The 23,194-nt window shown below is 38.1% G+C and overlaps 1 protein-coding gene across 1 annotated transcript in view; it reads left to right on the forward strand.

Annotated features, from left to right (window-relative positions):
* The first annotated feature begins 3,244 nt into the window (after window positions 1-3,244).
* The window catches only part of ywhaqb (tyrosine 3-monooxygenase/tryptophan 5-monooxygenase activation protein, theta polypeptide b), a 37,310-nt gene continuing 17,360 nt past the window's right edge, over window positions 3,245-23,194 (forward strand). The window contains exons 1-2 of the mRNA XM_051646152.1: window positions 3,245-3,386; window positions 7,110-7,496. Of these exons, the coding sequence (XP_051502112.1) occupies window positions 7,203-7,496 (294 nt within the window). The 5' untranslated portion in view covers window positions 3,245-3,386; window positions 7,110-7,202. The remainder of the gene's footprint in view (window positions 3,387-7,109; window positions 7,497-23,194) is intronic.

Here is a 23,194-nt window from a genome sequence, read left to right on the forward strand (position 1 = left end):
TTCTGTAGGTGCAAGCACTTTCACTAGGGGCTTTGATGTATCCACTGAGACAATGTTATTGTATTTTTCATATGGTAATCAGACCAGAACCTAATTTATGTTAAGATGGATGGATGTGTTCAACCAGTCTCTGCTCATGCAGTTAAACTGTTCACAATAATACTGGGCTTTTGGGCTATTACTGTGATGTTTGGTATAAATATTTCCACAATATCACATGAGAAAGAGTGCTGTTATGCTGAATATAAGCATGAGTGTCTACAGCAGCTTGGTGCTGTGTATGGGTGGGTGGTTTCTTTGCGTAACAGCTAGGGGAACAGCATATTTGACACCTCTGGGTAGACGTTCATGCTAAGACCATAGGCTACCTTGGATCACAGACAGAAAAGGTTGCTATCTATCTTCTATCCTACTCATCCTTTAGTTTTTGACCACTACTACATCCATACATATACACACAGCCATTATCAGGACTTATGTTGGCAAATGCCTTTGTTCCTCTCTGTCAGAACACTGATGCCACATATTGATTCCCCTCAGGCAGTGTAACACCAGTGTCATGTGAGCACCAGTTTCAGCAAAATCACTGCTCTGTGCAGCTGCTTGATTCACTAACACAGCATTTACAGAATGACAACACTTTAATATTGCGGTTTGCTTTAAATAAAAACTGAATTGTACAACAGTTAGTTCCGGTCCTCTAATCTGACTGGTTAAATGGCGTTTGAAGAGTGCTGATATTTAGTGTAACAGCACTGATGCTTTAATGTTTGAATCATTCTGCTTGTCTGTGTTCACAACAGTCCAGATAGACTGTCAGTCTTTGAGTTGTTTGGCGACATGGAACGACTGATCCTGCTTTGGCTTTGTTTCCAACTATTTTCATTAAAAGAGCATAAAGATGCAAAATAGCTGGTCAAATATTGTCTGAAATGCCAGTAACTCAATATTCTGATTCCTTATTATATATGTATTCACAGTATGCACTGTATACTCTCTCTCTCTCTCTCTCTCTCTCTTTCTGTAAATATATACACATAAATATATAAATGTGTGTATGTGTGTGTGTGTGTGTGTGTGTACATGGCCCTTGAAATTACCTTGAATATTTAAATTCAAATAAACAGTACAAAGAAATACAATGAGAAGAACAACAATCAATTCAAATTTAATCTGCATGGGCTTTAAGGTCCTAAAACATGATGCGCCCTGCTGTAGCTTAAAACATCACCTTTTAAAGGGGATTAAATAAGCTTTGGTACCTTTGAGCAGTGTCTGTTTTTGCCTGTGCAAGCCGTGAAATGGTTGAACTTCTGCTTCTTGATGGGTTAGATGAGCTCCTGGTGTACAGCCGAGAAGGGTGTAAATTGTGTAAGTAAAGCTAAAATTCCTAAAAATTTTTACAGGATCTGATAATTTACCTGCTTAAAATAGCTGACAGCTTGATTTAGATCCCTGAATCGGCTGTCCATAAGTCTGTCGTCTTTATTTATTTATTTTTTTGTATTTTAATTTGGGTAAAAAATAATCCCAACTATGTTGTCTTGCATCAGTGACTACACTCACTTCTGTGAGTGGGCTGTAAATAAAAAAAAATAAAAAATAAATAACAATAATAGTCATAATAAATTCTGTGAGTGGGGAAAAACAAGGCTTGGTTGTCAGAATCCATACGACTGCAGTGGTTTAATCCATGTCTTCTGAAGAGATCTAATCGGTTTTTGGGTGAGAACAGACCAAAATATAACGCATTTTTCACTATATATCTTGCCATTGCAGTTTCTTGGCACAACCAAGATTTCAAGCCCTATTACACTTACACTCATTAGATGACCACATTTAAAGGTGCACTCAGGAACTTTTGTCTTTGTGTCATCTTGTACTTACACTGACACATCGCGGCAGGATGCAGCATCATTTAAAATCAATAGTTTTCAGTTTCAGATGCCATTGTAAAAATTTAGTATTGACAGTCAGCCATGATTACTTTAATAAATGAGTGAAAGTGTCAAATAACAGGACGGTTACTGAGATTAAGCGAGCAGTATTCGGCTGGTCGTGTGATTCTAACATGGCAGCCCCCATGTGCGGACCCTCTCCATGTAGATTAAAACAACTTTTATAAGGTTACTGATATAACTGAAGTCTTCATTTTAATGTGAGTGGTCAAGAGGTCCATATATTGCTAAATTACAATTCATGTGTTTAGGAGTTAAACTTTTTTTCATGAGGAAAAATTTAATGAGTGCACCTTTAATAGGCCTATTAAGGGGGGGCCTGGGTAGCTCAGCGAGTATTGATGCTGACTACCACCCCTGGAGTCGCAAGTTCAAATCCAGGGCATGCTGAGTGACTCCAGCCAGGTCTCCTAAGCAACCAAATTGGCCAACCAGTTGCTAGGGTGGGTAGAGTCACATGGGGTAACCTCCTCATGGTCACTATAATGCGGTTCTCTCTCTCGGTGGGGCGCATGGTGAATTGTGTGTGGATGCCACAGAAAATAGCATCGCCTCCACACGCACTACATGTCAGCGGTAACGCGCTCAACAAGCCATGTGATAAGATGCATGGATTGACGGTCTCAGATGCGGAGGCGGATTGAGGCGAGTCAGTACGCCACCACGAGGACTTAGAGCGCATTGGGAATTGGGCATTCCAAATTGGGGCAAAATTTATATTTCAAATTTGTGTTGGTCCACATCACTCTCGCAGTTCAACCAATGCAACCCCCTTTAAATCAACCATCCTTGATTCTCTCCTCTTTTGTCTTTCTATTTCTTTGTTTCTAAAAATCCAAAACAACCCAGTTATGTATCTTACATATTTTCTCTTTAAATCTGCTTTGTTATGATATCTTTTGCAATGAGCTCAACACTATGGACCTTTCCCAATCCCATGTATTTGATAAACTCAGCTGGCCCTGAGAAGAACCAAACAAATTATCTCTCAAATCTGATTAATCAGAGAGGTGGTATTTGGGTCTCAGTAGGTAGGCAAGAACTGCTGGTGGTGCATCTAGCTTCCAATCATGATGCTGCTGATGGTGATGCTGGGGATGAGTAGGAGGAGGGGGAATCGCCATAGCAATAGTGACGTCATCCCCTTGCTCTAATTGGAGGAAACCCCGTGGCTACAAGTCCGAGTCTACGGGGCAACCGAACATGTTTCCGTTCTCCCGCCTCCATTCCCCGCGCAAAATAGCCATTGGGTGATCATTTGAAGAATGACGAGTGACAGGTAGAAATCGCGCGATCTGATTGGTCGACAGGCGGGATTAGTGACGTCCTGCGCGAACACTTTCGATTGTCTTTCTCGACTACATTTCCCCCCCTAACCATCCGTGCTCAAAGGCTATCAATCCGGCGGAGTCAAACATTGATTGAGAGGTGAGATACAACCTAATATATATTAGCTTTTAAGGTTTGTGTCTGTTTATTAGATGTGTTTCGATTATTGTACACATTTTATATTATTGCAATCAACGGCGTATTCAATACAATCGCGCCCGTCGGTTGAGAGGCAGGAGGGGCTGCCAAACTGCGTCCGAATCGATCAGGAAAAAGGTTGATTTGCCCATAACTAAACATATCAAACACATATTTCCCTTTTATATGCTATATTTGAACATTGAGACTGCAGGTTTGTTATATATTTGTTTTAAAACAGGATACCGTGCAGTAGACACGATAAGACCTATCGCTGTGATGCTAAGGCGGGTCGCAAGACTGCTAAAATTGCATAAGTCTATTTTGTGATGAGTTTTAAACATTTATTTTGCCTTCAGTTGTTATAGGTAAAGCTGTAGTTATGACTTGTGTTAATATACATAACTGAATGCAGAGATGTTCGAATAAATCCTTGTATAATGAGCTACCAACCTGACTGCAACGGAAATCAGGCTGGATTTCATTGGTTCATTTCGGCTCAGTATGATCGCGATCGGTATATTGACCGATAATGTCCTATTTTAAGCAATCAAAAGATAGTTCAAGCTAACGGTCCAGTTAGTTTGAAAATGTGCGTTTTCATAGGAAGGGCAGGGCTGTGCGGGGTGCATTGACACACGGGCAGTGTGTACAGTGGTGCAAACTTAACGACTTTTTGACCCCTTTATCGAGTAAAAGAGACATCTGGCGACAATTTTAGCGACTATTGTAGTCTGCTTTAGCGACATTCTTCCACATCTGGCGACACAAAAAACATCAGCTCTATCGTGAATGTCTCATTGTTCTCGGTGTTTTAGCGCCCCCTGTGTTTGAAGTGATATGACTGACTTTGCGGTTGGTTTGATGTGCATGCGGATGTTCTATACTGGTATTTGTTAGGACAATCTCAACCTCAGTTCACGTGCAAGCTCTCCCTTTAGTAAAGAAAAGTCAGCCTACAGCCATAGAAGAGCATTGAGAAATTATCTAGCAGGGTGAGAGAGAGTGAGAATGGATATGAACCCATGATCTGTAATAAAGTAGGGATGCACCAATCATGATTTTTCATGGCCGATTCCGGTTGCCGATTGTTTTACAAGCAAACGGGCCGATTCCGATACCAATTGCCGATATATTTTTTATTTTTTTATTTATTTATTTTTTTTTTTTATGCAACAGACAGAATTAAAGAGTTCATCAAAAAGATGTTTATTTGCTCTTTTACTGGCCAAACTGGCCTTAAATAAAAAAAAAATATCTGTAGCTATGTGAAATTAGAGGCAACAACTGCATATTAAGCACTAGTGGCGCACCGATCAGGAAATTTGAGGGCGATACGATTTCCTATTTTTTAAAACTAAGATCGGCTGATACCGATTTTTCTTTAAGTTCCCTTTGACACACCTTTGCAAATTATATGCTGCAGTTATGTTTACGCCCCACACAGTAAAATTACAGTAACACTTTACAAAAAGGTTCAATTTTTAATATTATATAACAACATTACTGTAGTTAACATGAACTCATGAACTTAATGTTAGTTACAACATATACATTTTTAAAATCAAAAGTTGTATCAGTAACATTAATGCACTATGAACTAACATGAACTAACAATGAACAATTGTATTTTTATTAACTAACATTATGATTAATAAATGCTGTAAAAATATATTGTTCATTGTTCATGATACCTAATGCATTAATGTTAAAGAAATGAAATCATTTTATTAAGTGTTACCAAAATTACATTAATTGTGCATAGCTAACATTTATTTGTATTGAAAACAGTTATTAATAGATATTTTGCCAATATCAAAAGGTCATTGTGACATACTGGGAACCTGTAAAAACCATGAGAGCATCACACACAGCAGAGATACTTTACAAAATAAGAAAAATAGATCCATTACAAGCTCTGAAAATGCTCCACAAATCAATTAATATCTATGATTTGTTTACTGTCTTTGGCAGTGTCTTTGTTGTAACAGATCACGAATTAAGCAAATGCGTGAAGATGCGGTGCCGTTATTGAAGGTGAAACAGTTATATCTGTTATTAGTGGTATTGTGACTTAGGGTACGTTTATGCGACAATGATGTACTAAAAACGGAAATGTTTTTCCTTTGCGTTTTTGAAATACGAAAATGCGTTTTTGATGCATGACTGTGGCCCTCCAAAGGCCACAGTCATGCATCAAGGGCTGAGCAAGCACTCATTCTTTAGAGTAGCACTGTATGTGTGATTCCCTGCATGCTGCAAAAAAGATCGGCCCTAAATCTAGGCACGATCGGCCGATCACGGATTTAAGACGAATATCGGCCGATTCCGATCGGTGGCCGACCGATCGGTGCACCCCTATAATAAAGTGTAGAGATAAGTGATATGAACAGATGAGGTGTCACTGTCAAAAATCATTGTGATACCGTAACACTGGCACAAGTAATACACACTGATGGTTCAGCATCACACAACAAATATGTAAAAAAAAATATATATATATATCTCCAAAACAGCTCCACGTGAGGCATTATAAGGCATGTTTAAAAATAAAGAAATCATCCCCATCACTACACTGCTGCCTACCCCTGGTTGCTATTGCTAGGATAATTTTGGACTTTGTCATTGTTCAATAATGCAGTTTAATTACAAAAAAATAAATAGAAATCCCCCTCTGTCTGAATGTTTGACAAGTTCAATTAGTGATAGCTAAATGATTAGTAGTTAAATACTAATTGTTAAATCTTTAGTTCAATAAAATAAAAACATATGGTTTTACACCTTTAAAGAATTGCCGTTGCCCTTTATGCCAATTAATTTACATATGTAAATTTGACGTCTTACGTATTAAATGTCATCACGTGATTTAGCTACTTTAAGCGACATTTCAGCGAGCCTTTGGCGACTTCCCATGAGAAATAGTTGGAAACACTGGTCTTCAAAGCCTAGTGAGCTGCCTACCTAGGCACCATTAATGGCCATTGGAACGTGCCTGTGATGCTTATACATACTATATATTTTACAAAGTATTTATGAAAAGAAATAGTTCGCCCCAAAATTTTAAATTCTCTCATGATTTACTCATCCTCCTGACATCCCAGATGTGTGACTTACAATGAAGATATTTAAAAGAATATTTCAGCTCTGTAGGTCCTCACAATGCAAATGAATGGGTGCCAAAAATCTGAAGCTCCAAAATCCACACAAAGGAAGCATAAAAGAAATTCATATGACTCCAATGATTAAATCCATGTGTTCAGACACGATATGATAGGTGTGGGAGAAACAGATCAATATTTAAGTCATTTTTTTGTCAAATTCTCCCTGTCCAGTTGGAGGCGATATGTAGGAAGAGTGTGAATCACCAAAAACAGAAGAAAGTGAATGTGAAGGAAAAAGGACCCTTTAAGCTTTTTATAGCCTATATATTCACTAGATGAAGAGTTTTGGGAATATATTTAATCAAATGATGTTTAAAGAGGAATAAGGTTTATTATTATTCAAAAGAAGTTGAATGAAAATGTATGTGTTGATGGGGCACATTTCTGAATAGTCAAATTTTTTCTTTGAATGCCCTCGCTTCAATTTAGAACACTTACCTAATCAAAATAACAAAATATGCATTGAAGTAAAGAAAAAAATATGGTCTGATTGAGTCTGACTGTCATGATCTTTCCTCCTCAGCCTCTCTAAGGATTAAGCAGCGGTTCATTCCCATCCTTTGATCATTCAAGTGTCCCATAGACCTAGAAACACTCACAGACTTAAAGCGGCAGGATGGACCGAACAGAGCTCATCCAGAAGGCGAAACTGGCCGAGCAGGCAGAGCGCTATGATGACATGGCTGCCTGTATGAAGTCAGTGACCGAGGCTGGCACCGAGCTGTCCAACGAGGAGAGAAACCTGCTCTCCGTCGCCTATAAGAATGTTGTGGGCGCCAGGAGGTCTGCGTGGAGGGTCATCTCCAGCATTGAGCAAAAGACGGAGGGAAATGACAAGAAACTGCAGATGGTGAAGGAGTACCGGGAGAAAGTGGAGTCTGAACTGCGGGATATCTGCAACGATGTGTTGGTGAGTATGTTGTTGCAATATGCACACCCATGGAATGATGAAGAATAGTGTCAGACAAGTTATAAAGCCAACAGAGAAATTGATAGATGGTAATATGCAAAAATCGACCCAATCACAAATCAGAATTAAAATAGATGCCAATACTACAACGACATCATCTGTGTCGGTTAGATTTTGAGCTCTTCACACCAAACCTGTTTTCAGTTGTTTTTCTATGTAAACATCATACACTAAATGGACGTTTGGCTGTTGCACCGCTTCTAGCGGTTTTTCGCATCTCATGCAGGAGCAACACATTTTTTATTTGTAGACGCTGTGTCAGCTAACTCTTCTCGAGACACCTTCCTTTCTTTTCTGTTTGTTACTCTATCTACTTTTTTGTAGCACAAGAACACGTTCGGTCTGAATGGCCCCAACAGTACAAGTCAGTGTGAGATTTTAAATCAAATTTTTAAACTTAAAAATTTAATTGAAAAGAGGTCACACCTTATGTAGGATTAAATCCTAAACAGAGTTTACTTTAAAGGTAGATTACCCTCTGGAGTTTACTTGTAAACAAACAAATTATGTTTACATTAATTCTTGAGGTCTAACAAACATGTGAAATGCATTTCCTCCCCTATTAATGGTGTGAAATGTATATTGTGATAAATGATTTATATTGAACGATATGAAAAAAAAGAAATGAAAAAAAATTGAGATTTTTGGCCTTATTGCCCAGCCCTAGTGTTAACATGATTTTAGTGTGATAAAATCACTTACTAACTTCGTTGCCATGACGATGTTAAGTCATTAACCCTAAAACCACTCTTAAAACAGTGATTTAAACAACTTTACAGCTCAAATAATATGCAAGTTTTAATAGAAGAATTAATGTACCGGTAAGTGCTTTTATAAAATTATGAACTTCAAATTTTTGCCTTTAAACCCTCAAAATTGGCCCCATTCACTTCCATTTTTAGTGCCTCACTGTAAACCAGATTATTGCTTTTTTATTATTAATATTATTATTTTTTTAAAGGAGTGATGAGTTAATTTTTACTTATCCTTTTTTTTTTCCAGTAATCCACATAATAGTAAATAAGAAAAATGTCCTGCACACTGCTGCTGCTTGCAAATAGTATAAACATTTTGTTTTTAATTTTAGTTTTAATATTTTTAGTTTCGGTCATGCATCCTCCATCAGATATTTACTTAAGGTATTTTAGAAAATGCCTGACGAAGTTCACTTGACTGTAACGTTGTATTAATACATTTGTATACTATTCATAAGAAGCAGGACTTTCCTTTTTTTTTTTTTTTTTTTTTTTTTTTCAATTTGGAATGCCCAATTCCCTATGCACAAGTCCTCGTGGTGGCAGTGGACGAATCCCAGCTGCCTCCGCGTCTGAGACTGTCAACCCACGCATCTTATCACGTGGCTTGTTGAGCGCGTTGCCACGGAGACATAGCGCGTGTGGAGGCTTCACGCCATCCACTGCGTCATCCACGCTCAACTCGCCACGTGCCCCACCGAGAACGAACCACATTATAGTGACTGAGGAGGTTAACCCATGTGACTCTACCCTCCTTAGCAACCGGGCCAATTTGGTTGCTTAAGAGACCTGGCTGGAGTCACTCAGCACGCCCTGGGATTCGAACTAGCGAACTTCAGGGGTGGTAGCCAGCATCTTTTACCACTGAGCTACCCAGGCCCCCTGGACTTTCTTTTTTTAATTGCTTAAGTGGTTTTTCCTACGCACTTGCTGATAATCTTTCTGGAGTGTGGTGGTTTTTTTCTTCATTTTGGTAATCTGCATTATGCCACAAATGCTATCAATTGAGCTTAACTTGTATTGAACCCGTTATTCTTTTAATAGACGCGAGAATTACGCAGATCATGGCAGAGAATGTGTCCTCTATTCCGACGGAACAGCAGCCCAGTTTTGGCTCTCGCTGGAGACAAGCATGTCTATATTAAGGTGGAGCATGCACAGTCTTGCACAAGGACACTCACAGAGGGTCTGTTCCAAAACTTGGTGTCTCTTACCTCACTGACTCCTGCCTATATAGTAGGGATGCGCTTAGGGATGTAACGGTTTCATTGTTTCACAATATACCTCGGTTCTAAAATGGATGGTTATCATACCATCGAAATCTTCTCATTGATGGTATTGGATGAATATAAAGACAGATTTTTTTACTTTTCTAAAATCCAAATCATGTCAGAGCCTGAAACTTTATTTCTGCCGCCAAAGCGGTTCAAGTCTGCTGTCTGGGATTACTTTGGGTATTTTAAAGTCCCACGAGGCACCATCAATGTTGATGGTTACCCAATCTGTAAAGTTTGTCGCAAAAAAGTATCAGCTCAGGCGGGAAACACTTTAAACCTTAAACATCATCTCCGTGAGCACCATCGAACGGAATTTGCGAAGATGAATGTAAGTGGAAATACAGTATACATGATAGTAAACTATATAGCCCCGGTTTCATAAAAACACCAGATTCAATGTAGTTTCACATTTCACGTCAACTGTTTGTTCATTTGCGTAAGTGCAGCGCAACAGTAGGCCAACAATGTGTTTGATACTACTAATAATATGCTTTATCTGTAAAACATAGCACTAAATAGGGTTACAAAGTGCATGGATTTTGGTGTGCAGGAAATTGACAATATGCATGCAGGAAATTTACAATATGCATGCAAGAAATTGCCAGTGAAACTGTGGTAGACAATTGACAGTATTGGACAGAATGCCAATAAATAAACTCAAAATGAATAATATATATTCAGTAGGTATTATTTAGAATTAAACAATCACAAATGCATTAAATTACTGAATGCATACAAATGCATTTCTGAAGTGTTAATTTGGGCAATAATCATTACAAATGATTGCAATTCAATTTCATAAATCATAAAATAACAATACATTTTTTTGTTCTAATCAACTGTCTACTGTATGTTACAATTTTTTTGTTTTTGATTGTTGTACCTGTTTGTGATTATTTTTTATTTTTTTTAACTTTGTAATTTTTTTTTAATTTTTTATACAGATTAAGAGTGTCCTGATGTTTAAGATAAAAAGTTAAAGGCTTAAACTTGAAGAAATCCAATATAAATTTCAAGAACTGGTTATAACTGAAATATTTATCTGTGTGTTTATCAGACATATTTCAAAACCAAAAATTAAACTGCTAATAATATTATCAATGCATCAATAATTCCGTGGTCATTTTTGTGATGGTTATCATACCGGGAAAATGTCATACCGTTACACCCTTAGTTGCACGGTATACCAGTACTAACGAAATATCGCGATACCAAAAAATTAAAAATGGTACAATATTATCTTTATAATATCTTTATTATTTCGGTACCATATTAAAGTATGCTGCCATTAGCAAAATGTAATGTAATGTGAGAGTTTTAAGATGAAATCAAAGACTATTTGAAAATAATAATTAAAAAAAGTCTCTATGGCCATGTGTGATCATTACACAGCAGAAGGAAGTCATTTAATTAAATAATATAGTCATATGCACTGCGCATCACAGAATGAATGAGAGACTCCGCTCTGCTCTGTCGCAGGCGTGCGTGCACACATACACACACACACACACACACATGCAACACACTACTGCCTGATTTTCATGCAGTGTGTCCAATAGTATCCATCTGCAGAGTAGTGTTTAGTGTATAAACTGCTGTGAACTCACAAATTACCTTTTTCATGGGAGATTTCAGCTCGCGAGTTGGGGGAAGTTTGACAAACCCTTCAAAAACAGGAAGAACTTCAAATGTCATTCAAAATTAGCTGAAATGAGAGCTTTAACTGAATGTGTGAAATTGAAGACATTACGACAGAAAAATATTACTACTGTATAAAAGTGTAATATTCAAAGTAGTAGCAATAATACTCATAATAACAATAATATAATATTAAATGGTTATATATAATTAGTTTATTATCTGTAAGCAATATCACAAAAGCTGAATACCAGTACTGAATATCAGCATATTGTTATTCAGCCATGGCAGCCTCAGGTAATCAGATTGTTTTTTCATTAATATTGTATAGCTCTATTGTGAATCTTTTTTGTTTTTTACCAAAAATAATAATATTTTCATTTGATCAAAGCTGTACAGTATGTATTTGATTAAACACAATTTGATCATAACAGTTCATTAAAACATTTAACATGGAATCCAGAAAAATTAAAACAGAAAATGAATAATTTTTTTCTATAAGACTTTATGCAGTTCTTTTTGTCAATAATTTAATGTATAATTTCATCAAAAATCTGAGGTTAATATTATTTGTTGCCTAAGTATCTAGTTAGTATTGATACCGAGGTACCAGGGCTGGTATCGGAGTAACCCTACTACATAGGGCTGGGTATTGCCAACCACCTCGTGATACGATACACATTGTGATACGCATGTCACGATTCGATATACATCACGGTACATCACAATATCATGATTAGAATTCGATTTTGCTTTTAATTTAAATTTATTTGGGTATATTTAAGTTATAATGTCCATTTAGCTTACATACTGTATGAAAGTATCTTATAGCTAATGCTGTTAAACTGTCAAACTCATTTTAGGTCGAGGGCCATATTGGATAAGCGTCACTGTATGAGGGGTTCAGGTCTGGAGATTGGGCTGGCCATGACAGGGTCTTTATCCGGTGGTCCTCCAACAACAACTTGATTGACCTGGCTGTGTGGCATGGAGCATTGTCCTGCTGGAAAAACACCCCCAGATCATCAACGATCCTCCACCTGGTCGTCTAATGGTTAGACGGAGACCTGTGGGCACCCACTGTGAAATTTGGTGGAGGATCGTTGATGATCTGGGGGTGCTTCAGTAAGGCTGGAATCAGGCAGATTCGTCTTTGTGAAGGACGCATGAATCAAGCTGCATACAAGGTTATCCTGGAAGAAAACTTGCTTTCTTCTGCTCTGACAATGTTCCCCAACTCTGTGGATTGGTTTTTCCAGCAAGACAATGCTCCATGCCACACGGCCAAGTCGATCAAGGTGTGGATGGAGGACCACCGGATCAAGAACCTGTCATGGCCAGCCCAATCTCCAGACCTGAAAGCCATTGAAAACCTCTGGAATGTGATCAAGAGGAAGATGGATGGCCACAAATCTATTTTTACAGCATGTCCATGAGGGAACCAGTGAATCCTGCAAGATCAGTTTCAGTCTCTTTCGTGCCTCAGAAAAGCATCTCTGACTGCACTGAAAATATCACGATATATCACGATACATGGTTTTAACTATCGATACAATATCTTGAGAAAAATTTGCTTTGGCACCATTTGGGCGGCCACCAACAATTTGTCAGTGCCCGATAAACCTCTTTCTTCAATTTTCTCAGGCTCACGAGAGGCCCTTAATCTGATAGACGCACGTTGCGCACATGGATATTTACCTGTCACGATATAAACTATATGCAAACCTTGCAAATCACTCTTTTTTGTTTTAATTTTTTTTTATACCCACTGAGGACTCACGTTTTTTCACAATATCCTCCTCGTCTTGTTCACAGCCAGCGATTTGAGAAACCAGCAGCTGCTCCGCCTTCCTCCATTTCTCTGACAGATTGTGTAATGTGCACGTGCTCTGTGCATCACATTTCTTGCGATTTTGCGTAACCACGATAGAGACGTTAATCCAAAATGTATACCGTTTGTCAAATACTGTTTCTACCGATTTATCGCCCACCTCTAGTTGGAACATTGCAATACTACGTGTCTTAAGACTGTGGCTGATATAATACCAATTACATTTAGTGAAAGCAAATTATATGTAGACAAAATTGCTGATATGGACTGAACACTTATTTTACAGTTTTAAAAATGTTAACTATAGAGTTTCACTAAAAACATTTGAAAACAGTATTTATCCATTGACAAGGCTGTTGGTAGATTTGGTAACTGATACAAGTACGAGGTAAAACTTCTGTTACAGTTTTTGACCAATGTCAATAATCTCAAACTGGGCAAATGTGCTTTGAGATTTTTATGCATCTTCCTGAACAATGTTAGCACTGGAAATCCTGATTTGCACTGTCACTGATTTTTGTTCATGTAATCCACACCACTCTATAAAATGTCATCAAAACCTTGAACCTGCTCATAAAATCCATAGTGTTTCTTTTGGAAAGAAAATAGCCTAGTCACAGTCAGTCACTCAAGACTTCCTTCTGGTTTGTCAGTAGAGCTGTTATCAGTGATGTTGCTACAGTCCAGTCTAAATCCATGTGAGGGTCAACTGTGTTTGTGCAGTGAGTTTGTGCTTTAGTGAAAACTCTGGCTTCATTTCCCGGCCTGTCTGTGAGGGCTGAGGGTGTGTCTGTGACTCATCTCACTGCTGAATGTTCTCTGGGATCAAGTTTGGTCTACATCCCCGCCTGTCCAGACAGCCTGCCACACGCTGCCAGCTTTCATGATGTTATCAATGAACGCCCAAGCCTGTATAATTTTCTTTCTTCTGTGGAACACAAATTAGATGTTAGGCAGAATGTTAAGGACTGATTGACCACAGTCACCCTTCAATTTCATTGCTTCTTTCCATAAAATAAAAGTGAATGGTGACTGCTATGCAATACTCTGCCTAACATATCCTTTTGTGTTTCACAAAAGAATTAAAGTAACAGGTTTGAAGCAACACGAGGGTGAGTAAATGATCACAGAATTTTAACTTTTAGGTGAACTATCCCTTTCAGTGGTGACACTGTACCAAAATTGTTTATCGTACAAAATGTCCTTACAGTCAAACATTAAAATGTATTATTGCGTTCCCTAAACATGCTAAATTATTAACATGAAAGGCTGAATAGAGTCCATTTTTGAGACTGATATCTCAGTTGTTGGGAAAGGCTGATAACCGATTAATCAACTGAATGTTTTTAAAATCGATTTATAAAATGTTAAAACATTTTCTTATTCTTTTCTTAAAATGGTGGACACAAACAGAGGCTACAAGAGTACAAAATTAATAAAATCCCAGATGCAGCTTATTGTTCAACCAAAATCGCATTAATAACCAGAAAAAATTCAGATTTGGTGTTTAACGCAGGACTTTTAACTAAAAACAAGCCTGAAACATACCATGGTCTCTTATTTTGAAATGGCCCTGTTACAATAACATGGAGACTTTAGCAGAGATGGACCACTAATGTTAAAATTAATGCGAGAAATTGGAACGCCAAATGGCCAACAAATGTAGAAAATGAAGTCCCGCCTAATCACCTTTTAGATCCAGACATTGTCTGTCAATCAACTTGAGAACGTGCACGCACAGTTGCTGAACCAGCGTGAGAAATGTGCTTAAGAAGCACAATTTATGATACCATTGTTGTAAGATTTTACTGATGATTTTAAATGTTCTTTAATTGTAATCTTGACTAAATGTTTTGGAGATTTCGGTCTTTCCCCATTAAAGTAGATGGTTTACATAGACTTGCCACGGTGTCATAATTTTCATACCGGCGCGTATCCGCGTTCAAAACCGGTTATACCGGTAATACCGTTAGTTGGATACTCAGTGGTTCTGTGTAATTTTCGTTGCTCAATTGCCTACACAATAATACAAGGCAGCTTGATTTCAAACTTTTTATTTTAACTAAATGAAAATGAAACTGAAAAAATAAAGTGCAATCAGATTCAATTGTGTTGTTAAACAAACCTCAACCAGCACACCACACAGCAAACATAGGCTATGTACAAAGCGAAACATTCCAAACAATAAATATGTACAGTAGTTATGTACATTTTTGTCAAGAAAGAGCATGTCCACCTTTTCAGGCTTGAGCAGTGATCTCGGGGGGGGGGGTTTAACGCGGCTCATTGACTTTCCACGGGAGATGTCGCTCTTTTATGGGAATAATACATTCGTTCATTCCGATAATGGTCTTGGCGCTGAACACGCCCTTGAGCTAACAAGCAGAATGCAGGTGTATTGAGACACCTTTTAAGTTATTTTTTAACTGACAAGCTATCAAAGAGGTCCAACTAGAACATAATCAGGGCTGTACAGTGCGACATGTCGCACGTGCTACGAAACAATCGGTCTGTGTTGAATGAATTTACCACAGTAGCACCCGTGCGACACAGTTTTGCTTGTGTGTGAGACAGAGCCGCTTGTTTGTGTGAAGTGAGAGTTTGTTGTGCTTGTTTGTGTGTGAGGTTAATCGATGGTGCATCGCTATTTTACTTGGTAGTTGTAGTTGTATTAAAAACCATGTCCTGGCTGCGTATAGTCCATACATCCAACACCAGTTCCTAGGGAACAATCCCATAACTCCTATGCAGTTAGATACAACACCGAGTGGAAAAAGGATTTTCCTTGGCTAACTTTCGACGCTAAACAGCTCTTGTTCTGTTGCTGGTGCATGGAGGCTCCAGAAAAGATTAAGAGTAGACAATCCTTATGTAATGGGTAACAGCATTTTAAAAAGGGATAACATGAAAAAAACAGCTCTTCCCAACTTCACTTTCTTGCCAGAGATTTTTTGTTAAGGTTTGGATTTTGTGTGCCCTGTATGCAACATTTAATGTCCTTTGCCAGTCACATGCCTGTTTAAGTGATGAACTGTACTACTTGTGGGTTTTTTTCAGAGATGGTAACAGTCTGTATAACTACAGTTGTGTGGCCTGTGCTACAAAACTTTCAACCTCTGTAGCACCAGTGCTACGTGCAAAAAAAGTTAACGTACAGCCATGATAATTACATTGAAAAACAGCACTGATGGACGCAAAACACGTTCATTGCGAACAGCCCCAACAAATAGGCCTAATGGAAAAGGCTACGACCAGGGTGAAAGAAAAAATTAATACTACTAATAAACGCTACCTTTCCCAAAAGAATGAATCAGTGGAGCAAACTAATTTTTCCATTAAGGGTTTTCTTCCCCATAATGAATATGCCTTTTCCATTTTTAAAGATCAACGAAAAGCACTCTCTGGTTATAACTGGGCTCATCAGTTTATAGTAGAGTTGGGGTACTTGAGTTCGGACTCATGAGTCCAAATTTTATTTATTTATTTTACTTCTGCCAATTTGGAATGCCCAATTCCCAATGTGCTTTTTAAGTCCTCGTGGTCGCGTAGTGATTCGCCTCAGTCAGGGTGGCGGAGGACGAATCCCAGTTGCCTCCGCGTCTGAGACCGTCAACCCGTGCATCTTATCACGTGGCTTGGTGAGCGTGTTGCCACGGAGACATAGCACGTGTGGAGGCTTCACGCCATCCACCGCGGCAACCACGCTCAACTCACCACACGCCCCACTGAGAACGAACCACATTATAGCAACCACGAGGAGGTTAACCCATGTGACTCTACCCTCCCTAGCAACCGGGCCAATTTGGTTGCTTAGGAGACCTGGCTGGAGTCACTCAGCACACCCTGGGATTTGAACTAGCGAACTAGAGAGCTCCAGGGGTGGTAGCCAGCATCCACTTTTACCACTGAGCTAACCAGGCCCCCCACGAGTCCAATTTTAATGGACTTGGACTTGTCATGGATTCGGATGCATTTTTACTTGGACTTGACTCAAACTCGAGCCTTTAGGACTCTGGATTTTTTTCAGAGTCCAGCCAAGTCCATGGCATTTGTGATGCAATGACAAGCAAACAAATAACGTAACATAGGGTGACCATACATCCTCTTTTTCCTGGACATGCCCTCTCTTTCAGACCTGTAAAAAAGAGTCCGGACGGGATTACAAAACTGCCTCTAAATGTCTGGGATTTGACTTTGTCTTCATATTGATGTGCTCTCTACAGTATCATACATTCTGTGTATTTGATACTGCACATCAGGTTTTACACGTATATGTCCTTAAGTGTGATTATTCTGGCTGAGAGCAGAAGCGCGCACTCTTTCAAAGAACTTTTTTAACTCTCTCGCCCGTGCGCATTCTGTATGTTTGTGCGGGAAAGAGATCGCCACACGTGCTCTGCCAAATGTTTTATCAGACTCATGTTTCTACGCAAAGCCATTTCTAACTGAAAATATTGACTTTATCGAGACAAAATCAAATATGCTATTTCATATGATGGATGAAATAGACATGGAAATTGTACAACTCAGTCCGTTACATATATGTAGCGCAACCTCTGTTAACTGTAAAGCTGGCACTTGCGTTTAAATGGCAAAAAAGTCAGAAAATACAATGAAGAACAAGTGAGGGGAGAAATCTCTATTCACCTATTATACATACTAAATATAATGTGAAAAGAAGAACCTGACAGCTCAAGGAAAGTTTGTCATAAATTTTATCTTAACTTTAGGGAAGTGGGTTACACTGGACACAGCAGGAGGACTGAAAAGTGTAGTAGAATAAAAATAAGACAAAACTGTCCTTCAACACACTTATTGTGTTCTGTTCACATTTCAGTTATTTGTTGATTTTTACTCTCCACTCGAACATAGACCAAAGAAGTGAAAGCTGCATTAGTCATTACAACCAGTTATTATTATTTCAAATTTTAAATGTATTTTTTTTCCTACTTTTCAATTTGTCCATTCAATTTAGTTTAGTTTTATCTAAAATTATGGGTGAAATACATGTAATTAATTAAATACAATGTGTTTAATACATTTAATAAATGGCAATATTAAAACATTTAATAATGCCCATAAAATTAATCAAATTAAAAACAGAGAAGATCAGATACCATTATACATCTGTGATGCACCTCATTAATCTCTGCCTGCATCTCCTTTGTCTATTGATGGACTACACTCTTGAAATGGAATACATAGATTATCAATTAATTGCCAACAACCCTTCATCAGCCAACTAACAAAGGACAATGCATCAATGTGAACTTCTGCAGATAATCCAGGATGAACTTTAAAGACATTAGTCATTAATCTTACAGTTCATTAATATATATGTATAAATATGTTTTTTTTAAACACTGGACCTTAACACTTCATTTACTAATCTTAAACCATGACTTGCACTGCACATAAATAACTAATATTGGCATTATATTCATGCTGTTTAGTCACAGGGGAACTGGCTCCCACAGTGACCCTGGTTTCTCCCAAGGTTATTTTTCTCCATTAACCAACATCTTATGGAGTTTTGTGTTCCTTGCCACAGTCGCCTTCAGCTTGCTCACTGGGGTTATAAATACAATTATTTATTTTTATACTCAATTTACAATCATATTTAATCAAACTACACAAAGATGACTAAGACTTTGTAGATATTACAGTTATAGATATACAAATACAAATTATTTGATAAGTTTTAACAGAAGTGTGCTTTTAAAGTGCTTTTATAAAATGATACGCTTCACATTTCTGTTTAAACCCTCCAAAAATTAGCCACATTCACTTTCATTGTCCCCATTCACTTCCATTGTAAGTGCCACACCGTAACCTCGATTTTTGCTCTTTTTTTTTTTTTTTTTTTTTTAAAGGAGTGACGAGTCGATATAAATTGTGGTAATCAACATTATGCCACTAATGCTGTTGATTGAGCTTAACTTCAAATCAAATCACTTTTATTGTCACACAGCCATATACACAAGTGCAATAGTGTGTGAAATTCTTGGGTGCAGTTCCGATCAATATAGCAGTCATGACAGAGATGAGACATATACCAATTTACAATAAACATCAGATTAACACAACACAATTTAAAATCTAATATACACATAATTACACAACACAATATACAAATAATAATATACAATATACAGTATACAATACACACAATATAGAATACACATTATACAATAAAAATAGTATATATAGTATATATAAAATATACATTAGGTTGAATTGTACTGTATTGACATTCAGGCTGTCGGTTGATAGTAAGTTGCCAGTGTGTTGTTAAGAGAGAGTATAATTTATGACAGTCCGGTGTGAGATATGAGAGTAATAAAGTGCAGTGCTGTTGTATTTTGATTGTGAGAGATCAAGAGTTCAAAAGTCTGATTGCTTGGGGGAAGAAGCTGTTATGAAGTCGGCTGGTGCGGGTCCTGATGCTGCGATACCGCCTGCCTGATGGTAGCAGTGAGAGCAGCCCATGGCTCGGGTGGCTGGAGTCTCTGATGATCTTCCGAGCTTTTTGCACACACCGCCTGGTATATATGTCCTGGAGGGAGGGAAGCTCACCTCCGATGATGTGTCTGGCAGTTCGCACCACACTTTGCAGGGGTTTGCGGTTGTGGCCGGTGATATTGTCGTACCAGGTTGTGATGCAGCCAGTCAGGATGTTCTCTACAGTGCAGGTGTAGAACCGTGTGAGGATGTGGCGGTTCATTCCAAACTTCCTCAGCCGTCTGAGGAAGAAGAGGCGCTGATGAGCCTTCTTCACAACGGCCTCACTGTGGATGGACCATGTGAGTTCCTCAGTGATGTGGACACCCAGGAACTTGAAGCTGCTGACTCTCTCCTCTGGTGCTCCATTGATGGTGATGGGGCTGTGTTCACTTTCTCTTCTCCTGAAGTCCACCACAAGCTCCTTTGTCTTACTGACATTGAGGGAGAGGTTGTGCTCCTGACACCAGTGTGTCAGAGTGTGCACCTCCTCTCTGTAGGCTGTTTCATCATTGTCAGTGATCAGACCTACCACCGTCGTATCATCAGCAAACTTGATGGCATTGGAGCTGTGCGTTGCCACAGACAACTTGTATTGAACCCGGAACATTCCTTTAATTATTTAATCAAAATATGCTGTGAAGTGAGGATAAAAATATGGATGAATATTTTCAACAATGAAAGATTTAGATGCAGCAAATCCTGATGTGTCAGAATTTTTTTTTATTTCAACTCTAGAGGCTGCTGTTACATTTGTAGAACCAAGCTGTTTTAACTGTATTCTCCGGGGGGGTAAATTTGTTATCTGCAAAATCATTTTTGCAGATAATGGTAATTACAAAAGGCAACCATTGGCACAAATTAATTGGTAAAACCGATATATCGGCCTACCTCTAATCCTAACCATACATAATTATATGGTTAGGTGCATTTTATTATTTGCAATTAGTTTTTTGTTTTTTCCCTGCTGTTTGCAACTCTATCAGAACAGATCTGCCACCCATTTTTGGGTCACGACCCACCAGTTGAGAACCGCTGCTGTAGATCTCTGTCAGCTTGTTGGAATCTAAATCTCTGTTAGATTTTAGGTCAGAAACTGGATGCTTGAAAAGCACTGACCTTGTTTCTCTGGACTGTTCATCCACAACTGGCATTTCCGTGCAGAGAATCCTTGACAAGTGTGAAGAATTAAAAAAAATACATGTGGCAGGCCTCCTGGATGCTTTGCTAAGCCAGACAAGAATGAACATGCTGGAGAGTATTTCTTACACTTTTGGTGTCATCTGTCTGTGTCTGCAGTGCAGTCTTTAGGATTTACAGGCCTTTGTTAATCACAGAAATAAATGGTTGGACTCATAAGTTTGAGCAAACCTCCTCCCAGCACACCATTTTGTCACTATTGTTTTTCTGTGTGTGCTAATCTGAAGAGTGCTTTGTAGGAGGTAATATTTTCTATGTTACTGCATGTGTGAAGAATACTGTGAATTGTAGAATAAAGAAGAATATTAAGATCTCTGATCTTGCCATTACACAAGGAGTGTGGACCATACCTCATAGGGCTGGGGGGAAAATAGGTTCAGTTACAAATCGTGATTCATGAGCCAAATGATGTAACAAAAAACATGTAAATCTTAATGCTACAGTGATTAATAGATAAACATAGGAAGCTACTGTATATTTGTGCAGAGTTCCACACGAACAGGTTCTCTCTCTAAGAAGTTTTTTCTCTTATTCTTTACATTTAGTAATTTAATGCACCAATGCTACAGCCATCAAAGCGCCATTTGTTCACTGTCGGACATCAAAATCCTCTGCTGTGATTAATGTTCCTGTTATTATACATAATCCAAAAGTTTATTTGAGAGGTGTTGTGGAGAGTATTTGTCAGGAGTCACTCTGCAGTTTCTGTCTGACACTGCTTTAATGAAAAGATTAGATGTAAAAAGGCTTATCAAACTGTTGGATGGCGTAAACTACATGTCGCACCCCTGCCATATTTATAATCTAACAGCCAGGGTATTCATGCACAGTGGCGGGTAATTGACCCTTCGATAAGCTCCGCCCAGCTTGGTTACAGTCGCTCGCTCTGTCAAGCTCTGCAGAACTCCCCATTGGAATGAATGAGAGATTGCTGTGAACACCGCGGTTTTTGGCAAAATATTCTCATAAATGGAATGGATAATATTATTATGTGGGCTGGAGTGAAGAGTGACATTGTAAAGCGCATATGTAAAGCATATATCTGACGTTTTTTGTAAAAGAAATTGCTAAATTACACAGTAATTTGATTTGAAAACTGTACAGTCTGTGAATCAGAATTGTGGCAAACGATCAAACATCATAACATTAGTGTAAGTGAAAAGAACTCAAGTTTCATAACACTAATTTTGATGTTGTGAACTCTTTATTTTCTATCACCTTTACGAAGACCTGAATCAATATGTAAATGAACTAATGTTAAGATGTTTTTTTTTTTTTAATTTACCTTGGAGAAAATGTAGGTGTCCGCTGATGTTATACATGGTAATTTGGGAATGATGCACTTTAATCCATAGCATGCTTTTCTCTATTTATTTAAAGATTTTTTTTAAAAGAACAAAAAAACACTGCGTGTATCCTCATGTCACTGTTACAAGTGACCCATCAACAAAGTTTTAAATTTTTGGATTATTTCAATAAAATCGACGACTCAAACACAGATTACTCTCATTGTAAAAATGCCAACGTGTGTCAGAGTGGCAGCGGGGCAACAGTTGCTAAGACAGGATTGGTCAAACGCTTTTAAGGTGGGGCTTAGCGAAGGGTCAATTTTGCACATTTACCCGCCACTGTCAACAAGAAATGCCACTAGACACAAAGAGGCATGCTTCAGGAAACACACCTGATTACATTTTGAAGAACAGACGAAAGAAATACCGGTGATGAGTGTGTCTGATTTGCTTTTTTGTTCAGAAGTTAATTTGCGCTTTGGCGCCATTTGCAGGTCTCACGGAGCACATGCAAATGGTGAGTTTTTTTTCCCTCTGTCAGTCATCTAGGAGCAGTTTATAAGAATAGTGTTGTCTATAAGAACACTGCATAGGATCTCAGACTAAATTGGGGACTAAAGGTGAATTGTCATACGAGTCACAATTCAGAACAGGTTTACTCTTTAGCCTCCATTTGTATTTTTCAAAATTAACATTATGATAATAGGAATAGCCTGTAGTAATATGTTATATTTTATATTCTAAAATAACCAAATTAGTTTAAGTTAAAATGATATATTGGATATACAGTATTTATTTGTTGAAAACAAATGGACATAATGAAGCTTTATACATGGGTTCCTTTGCACTAACTAGTCGCCTAGCTCAGACAACGCACTGACTGGTTGATTGGTCGTTTTAAATTGGTAGTTTTGTATATCCCTACCTTTTACCTGCAAATTATATATTACAGAGTGAAAAAAAAATTGTCATTTCAGACACAACTGTTCTTGAATAGACATTTCTTACTGAGAAACGTGTTTTTTAATCAAAACATCAAATCTTTGCTTTCACAGGGTTCCCGCGGATCCTTAAAGTCTTAAAATGTCTTAAATTCAGTTTTCCAAAATGGAAGGTCATAAAAAGTCTTAAATATCTTAAATGATAT

Source organism: Myxocyprinus asiaticus, chromosome 20 (assembly GCF_019703515.2).
Source record: "Myxocyprinus asiaticus isolate MX2 ecotype Aquarium Trade chromosome 20, UBuf_Myxa_2, whole genome shotgun sequence".
Taxonomy (NCBI): Eukaryota; Metazoa; Chordata; class Actinopteri; order Cypriniformes; family Catostomidae; genus Myxocyprinus; species Myxocyprinus asiaticus.